The 7543-nt window shown below is 38.2% G+C and overlaps 1 protein-coding gene across 1 annotated transcript; it reads left to right on the top strand.

Annotated features, from left to right (window-relative positions):
* Nucleotides 1-4088: 4088 nt before the first annotated feature.
* Nucleotides 4089-5033, top strand: LOC137012669 (olfactory receptor 52N2-like). Its single transcript, XM_067376044.1, has one exon. The coding sequence runs from the start codon at nt 4095-4097 to the stop codon at nt 5031-5033; it is 939 nt and encodes a 312-aa protein (XP_067232145.1). The 5' UTR covers nt 4089-4094.
* The last annotated feature ends 2510 nt before the right edge of the window (nt 5034-7543 follow it).

Raw genomic sequence — 7543 nt, 5'->3', positions numbered from 1 at the left:
AATACAATACCCAAGTATTCAAAAGACAAGTAATCACCAAATGACACTTGCCTGCATTGATAGACATCTTTAAATAGAGCAGCTACACCTCCACCTCTCCTAACAGCTCTGCAGACACTCATAAAAGTAAAGTTAGGAGGGGCTGTTTCATTCAGGATTGTTGCACTGCAGCTGTCTTCAAGCCATGTTTCATTTAGAAGCATAAAATCTAGGTTGTTTGTGGTTAAGTCATTGACTAGAAGTGATTTATTTTTAAGTGAGCGTATGTTTAGAAGTGCTAACTTAACAGTCTTACTTTCTGTCTCTACAGTAATCTTAGTTTGACGTGTAATAGGTAGCAGATTAAATGGGTTTGCAAAACGGTTTGAAAAGGCCTTAGGCTTTCTATAACGTAATAAAACAGAAATAGAGAAAGCTGCAGGCACACTGGGTTCCCGCTTGTTCTGTAAACATTTGATAAAGTCACTGTTATCATAGTGGGGACCCGACACACATCACTGAGAGCTGTTATCGGTTGTTTTTGATTCACCTAGAACAGATGAAGGAGGGTGAGGGCGCTGGCGTTGTGGCAGGGGCCGAAGAGCTCTCGCAGGAGGAGGGGGAGGTCGAGCTGGGCCCACAGGCTTTGGTGGTTTCGGGGCTTGACGCTTTTTTGTTGATATCTGGGGGCTCGCAGCAAAAGAGTGAGAGAGTTTGGTTCCAGTGTACACCAGTTCCTCCATTTTCTCTGAGAAGCACAGAAGAGGGGATGCTGGAGAGAGGGATAACGTGTCCGGTGAGAGGGGCTGTTGCTCTGGTGTTACCGGAGGCTGTAATATGTTGTCCTGGCTTCCCTGGCTGTTTTCCAGAAAGTCATCCTTGGGTGCTGAATCTTGGAGCAGTTCTAATACGTCACTGTCTCTCGGTGAGCTCTGTGGGCAGGGCTCAGTCAAGATTGTGTCCGTGAGCAGTGGTTGTTGTGGCTGCGTGGTGTTATCATTGACCTTGTGGGAAGTGTCAACCGCATGTCCATTCAGCTGCTGAAATGAAGTCATGTGGTCAGTTGTACTCTGTCCAGGTGTGTTTGTGCCATTCAGGTTGAGTGGATTTGCACACACTGCTGAAGGATGATGGAGGCAGAAGTATGAATGAATGAATGAATGAGGCATTTATATAGCGCTTTCATATGTACAACTGTACACCCAAAGCGCTTTCCAATCATATCAGGGGTCTCTGTAGAAGTAGATATTGTCCTTTAGCACTTGAGCCCAGTTTGTTTGGGTGCAGGCCATCATAAGTGAACAGTTGTCTCTGACTCCAGAACAGATTGAAGTTGTCGATGAAATTCAGTCATTTTAAGTTGCAGGTTTTTTGCAGCCATGTGTTAAGTCCAAGCAACCGTGTAAATCTATTTGTTCCTCTTGCTGGGAGTGGTCCACTGATGAACGACTGAACTTTTAGTCTTTTAAGCATTTCAAAAAGTTCATTGAAATCCCTCTTAAGGAGTTCTGACTGCTCCTTCCGAATATAATTCTTCCCCACATGAATGATTAGTCGATTTGCAGTTTTATATTTCATCAGAATGCTCTTAAGTTCCCTGTTTACATCAGAAACTGTTGCTTGTGGAAGGCAGCATGTAGTTGTATCCCTGCTGCTAATGTTTCTGATAATAGAGTCACCCACTATCAGAGTCCTGGCCTCGGCTGCTCTCTGAGCTGAGTGCCGCTGACTGTTCAACCTTGAGCGGCAGTTAGCATCGGTGTTAGCTGCTGGCTGATTTGATCTGTGTCCGATCATGTTTGGGGATTCCTCACCCACATTAGATTCCTCACCCACATTCATTAACACTTCAAATCTGTTCTCCAGATGTATTGGTGGTGGTAGGGAGCTAGTGTTTGGGGTAGAGGATGCTACTGCATTAATATGTGATACTCGTGACAATCTGATGTCTCGAGTGCCTTTGGGTCTCGCTCCCTGTGTGTGCCATCGATTAATATGCTGATCAGTTCCGGCACTGAGTACGGTCTGTTTAGGGGCATTAGATTCATGGGACTCAGCGACTGTGGGCTGAGGACGTCCATGACGAAGCTCTGTTGTGTGTTCCTTCTGGTTTGTTAGTCCCGCAAGTAACTTTGTTTCAAGAACTGCAATCCTTTGTAGAAGTCTGTGGCAGTTTGTGCAACAGGTAGATTCTTCAACCAGAGGAGGCATATTATTTCTAATCCTTTTGGATGTAGGCAGCTGTGATTTCCCTTCTCCGGAATGTAAGCTAATGGCTGCCGTCAGTGGGAGGCTGGTTGGATAAAAATTCCCCTTTTTTGTAGCAATTCTTCCAGTTAAAAAGATTGTTGTTGCCAAGATTTGTCGTTTGAGCACTGTGTTGATTTGCTGAAGTTAAAATTAGGAGATAAAATATAAAAGCAATAGAGCAAAGCGCGGAGCTGTAAGCAAGAGCCTCCGAACAGTAGCGAAGCAGGAAGCAGACATAATTTTAATAGTTTAACATTAAAATAACCACTGTTTGCTTAACCAAGAGTAAAACTTTGAACAGCCATGCACTGAAAACCTGCAGTAGCACTCACCTGGCTCTATATAATTTGCTCATCAGTGGGATAATTGTTTATATAGCGCTACACTACTTTCCTGCCTATTCAGATCACAGGAAACTGGCTTCCCTGCTGTTTCATTTCATTCATATCAAGTATTTTGAATCCTATCATTTAGTGAAAAATACTGGGTTAAAAATAACCCAATTTGGGTTGTGCTGGGTACACTCTAAAAAATGCTGGGTTAAAAACAACCCATGTTGGGTTGAAAATGGACAAACCCAGCGGTTGGGTTAAATGTTTGCCCAACCTGCTGGGTAGTTTTATTTAAACCAACTATTATTTAAAAATTGCTATATGGCTAGCTTAAAATGAACCCAAAATAGTTGGGAAATTAAAAACCAGATGCAATTAGAGACAACAATAATAGATAAAAGGTGAATGTTTATTAATAAGCTTTAATAGTTTATTAATATAAATTTAATAGTTTAATAGTTTATTAATATACATTTATTAATAAGCAATTTAATAAATGTTTATTGTTTAATAATTATTCACTGAACATTAATAAATGTTCATTTCCAACATACTTTGGGTTAATTTTAATTAAGCAATACAGTAATTTTTAAACAATAGTTGAGTTAAATAAAACTACCCAGCAGGTTGGGCAAACATTTAACCCTACCGCTGGGTTAAAACAACCCAATTGCTGGGTTTGTCCATTTTCAACCCAACTTGGGTTGTTTTTAACCCAACATTTTTTAGAGTGTACGTATAAGACAGAACACATGTTGAGTTAATTTTACCCAGCAAATTGAGTTGTTTATTTAACTCTGCATAATGGGTTGATTTTTATTAATTTTTAAATTTTTAAAATGTAGGCTATACAATACTGCCTACATTTAAACACATTTAACAAATATTAGAAGTGAAAATTTAACATAATTCAGGTAATATAGACCAGTCTCTATTATCCCGTTTACCGTAACTGTGATGGTTCTCTTGCTGGAGCTGGAATCATGGGTGGGGGACCTGCTCCGAGGACACATTTAACATCCAAAGTATTTAGATTTCGTATCTTTATGAATAAAAGCATTCATTTTATGCAAGGCATCAGGCAATTCCATCATGCAAAAAGACCAATGTGACATTCTTTAGGTGACTCAAACCGTGTTCCTGTATGTTGCTTTGCATAAAATTAAATGAACCTCCACGATAGGGGATTAAGGGAGAACCAGTCAGCCACAATGCATAGTGACGACGTATTGGACAAGAGAGCAACTAATATCTCCCAGGGGAAAGGTGATAATCCAGCCCACCTTTTCCTATGTAATCTTCAGAAAACTATCTGGACCAGCAATCCACCAATCACAGCAAAGATTGTTTTGGCAACATGGCAACATAAAACTTGATGCACATTTAAACTGACCAAGCAAACTAATCTTTATTCAGAGACAAGCAGATTATGCTCTTGTAAGGTGTAATATTTTGTATGACATATTGTATCTGTTAGATTTAATAGTTTCATCTTATTATATATTTTATCTGCATGTTTTGTTTAGATCACAGATGGACAACCTGACATTCAGATACAGTGTGCTACTGATGGAGGAACTGCAAGTAACACCTCAGTCAAGCTTTGCTGCATTTATCCTTCTTTTGATGGTTTACATATTTATAATAATATCTAACATTGGGATAATGATTCAGATCTCAGCAGAAAAAAGTTTACACCAGCCTATGTATGTTCTTCTCTGCAACTTGACAGTGAATGATGTATTGGGGACAACTGCTCTTGTGCCACGTTTGTTGAAGGATTTTTTAACAAACCCTTCTGAGCGCTACATCACATATGTGGAATGTGTTATTCAAGCTTATTTTTTACATTTGAATGGTACAGCATCTCATGCTGTGATAATAATCATGGCCTTTGACAGGTATGTGGCCATATGCAATCCACTGCGATACCCAACTATAATGAGCAATAATATGGTGGTTAAACTGTCAGCAGGAGCCTGGGGTGCTGCAGTAGTGATGGTGGGAATTCTGATCGGCCTCAGTGTGCGTCTGTCTCACTGCAGATCTATGATTCAAAACCCCTTTTGTGACAATGCTTCAATATTTAAACTGTCCTGTGAAAATACAGTGATTAATAATGTATATGGATTAACTTTTACTGTGGTTTTATTTGCCTCCTCAATATGTAGTGTGGCATTAACATACCTCAAAATAGCGATGATCTGTTTTAAAAGCAAAAACAAAGCAACCAACAGTAAAGCCATTAAAACCTGCAGCACTCACTTGACTGTTTATATAATCATGCTGGTCTCTGGATCTGTCGCGATTATTCTCCATCGTTTCCCTGTATATGCTGAAATTAGGAAAACATCTGTTACAATGTTTCATGTTATTCCACCAGTCTTGAATCCTATAATATATGGTTTACAAACCAAGGAAATTAGACAACGGCTCTTTAATTTTTTTAGAAATAAAGTTAATACAAAGTGATTTCATTTATTTATTCATGTTCACAAAAGAACTCTACTCCACAGTTAGCATGTATGGTAAATATATTTCAACAGGAAAAAAAGAGAAAAATACTGTAATTCACATACAGATGTTATCACATAAGCAGCAGCTAATGTAAGCTTGGATTATGTATTAGAGAAGAGGCATTAATGAGAGTTGATCAGAGTGACCATGTGGTCATTGGCAAAGTTTTGAGTTTTAATAAAGGCTAAAAAGATTTAACAGGTCATCATAATTTAATTACACCATCCTTTTTGTCTTTTCATTTGGTTTAATAATAATAATAATAATAAAAACTCCACAATTAAGCAATATCAACCAAGAAAGAGTTCTGATGTACAAATATGTTTACACAGAACACAAAGGAATTCTCAATGTTGCTGAATCATTAAAAAAATGCTTAAGAGAAAAAAGCTAAATAAATCAATGTAACATTGATAGGCGGAAGATCTAAAGGCAGCTTTTATTCAATTTACTTACCATTAATACTTACCAAAAGTGGTGCAAGGAAGAACAACCAGTAAACCATTGAATAGGACAGTAGATTGGAAACGTTTTTGGGGCAGACCTGACCTGTTGAAAAGAGATGGTATTCATCCCTCTTGGGATGGTGCTGCTCTTCAATCTAGTAATATGGCACATAGTCTTGGAACTGAAACATGACAAACCGGGGCTCAAGTCAGGAAGCTGTAGCGTCTGGACCAATCAGCCACACAATTATTCATGGTATTTAATGAATTACCCATAAACTCACTCTCACTATCAAAGTTCTCTGAACTCATCCCCCTAAAACTGCAACCAACATCCCAAGTGTAGCTAGCACACAGGCACAACTAGGTGTCCTGTTACAGTTATATGGTACTTTTATGATCCATAAGAATGCTGTAGAGACTAGTGACTCATCCTTCCTGAGAAGGACAAATAAACTCTCTTAATCCTACGTATTCTCTATATAACCACTTGGGAAATGTATAAACATGTATCCAAGTTTCCCATCTCATGACTTTCCTTTTATAGGCTTTATTCTATGTATTAATTCTCTCTTTTGAACTATTTTGGTATTAATGTTCCATAGTTGCAAATGTATAGTTAACTGAGATCACATTGGCAGCATGCTTGGTATCTACGGACTCCAACTTTCATTTCCTATTTGGTAATTTATGTTACATGTTACTAACTCTGTGACACATTAGTATTATAAGAATCTAGAGGGTTCTTCTCTCAAACATCCAATCCAGTGTCTTATGCTAATATCTTGCTACAGAACAAAGACTCGTAAAACTTCCCTCCGAGGGGGCAACTCCTTATTGGCTCAGACACCTTAAGAGGGTGTGATGTCTCCACCCCTTATATTCATGGATCACAAGATAAAACCTCTCTCTTCCTGCTCTTCCTCCTCTTCTTCTCTTTTACTGATGAATGCTGACGTCAAGATGATGCTTTAAGAAGCTAGAAGCTTCTAAGGAACCCCAAGCTTGTGCCAGGCCTCGGCCTAGACCTTCCATTCACCAAAGATCCTCTGAATCCAGCCGGTTCTCTTTCGTCAAGAAAATATCAGCAAAGATTCAACAGGAGCCTCCACAAATTGCATCAGGACAGTTTTAATTCAACTTGGAGAGACATGCAAGTATCAAACTTAGTCTCATTATCGGATACATTGAGTATCCTTACCCCTTTTAAAGAAGGGCCTGTTAAAACTAAACTGATGGTTTGCTCAAGGCTGTTGATCTGCTGAATGTCCAACAATGCTGTAACTTCTTGCTTCCTGTACTCTGCTTTCTCTCTCTCTCTTGGTAAACTGTATGCATGTATGTGTGTGAATGTTAGAGTAGTTTAAGTGTTTAGTCTAGTTAATAAAGTCTTGTTCATGTCACACGTAAGGTTGTCCGTGTTTTGCGCTCATGTACGGGAGTCCCTATTCATGTCGGTCCTGACTACAGGCTTTTAGTAGAATAAGATTGTTATTTCCTATAACCTGGAAATGAACATTTCTTAGTTAATAAACAATTAACACTGTGTGTTCATTGAACAACAGGTTAATTGATTGTAATATTAATTTTATTACATTAAGTTAATTTTATTGACTGATTAAAATATTAATAATTAATTATAACTAGTTATGATTAATTATTCATATTTATTTTGAGCTAATTTGCTACAAAGCAGACAGACTGGCTAAACCGACTGTCTGCTAGCTGCCTCACATTACAGAAGTCAGATAATTCCCAACACATAGAAACTCTTACACCTAGATATTATCACACAGAGACTGTGTCTGTACCCTGAATTAGTAAAAACAAAAAACTTCCAAACCCATTTAATGGTAAAAATTTAATTGATGTTCAACAAATAAAAAAATAGAGATAATAATGATAAACAAATGATAAAACTTGGGTTGTTAAATATTAGATCCCTTTCTTCAAAATCACTTATTGTAAATTATATTATCACAGACAATAATCTAGATGTGCTGTGTTTGACAGAAACTT

This window comes from Chanodichthys erythropterus, chromosome 22, assembly GCF_024489055.1.
Source record: "Chanodichthys erythropterus isolate Z2021 chromosome 22, ASM2448905v1, whole genome shotgun sequence".
Taxonomy (NCBI): Eukaryota; Metazoa; Chordata; class Actinopteri; order Cypriniformes; family Xenocyprididae; genus Chanodichthys; species Chanodichthys erythropterus.
The sequence above is the reverse complement of the archived record's forward strand: the minus strand, read 5'-3'. Positions and strand labels throughout refer to the sequence as shown.

Excerpts from the sequence above, each read along its gene's own strand:
- LOC137012669 (XM_067376044.1), top strand. The coding sequence starts at position 4,095 with ATGGACAACCTGACATTCAGATACAGTGTGCTACTGATGGAGGAACTG.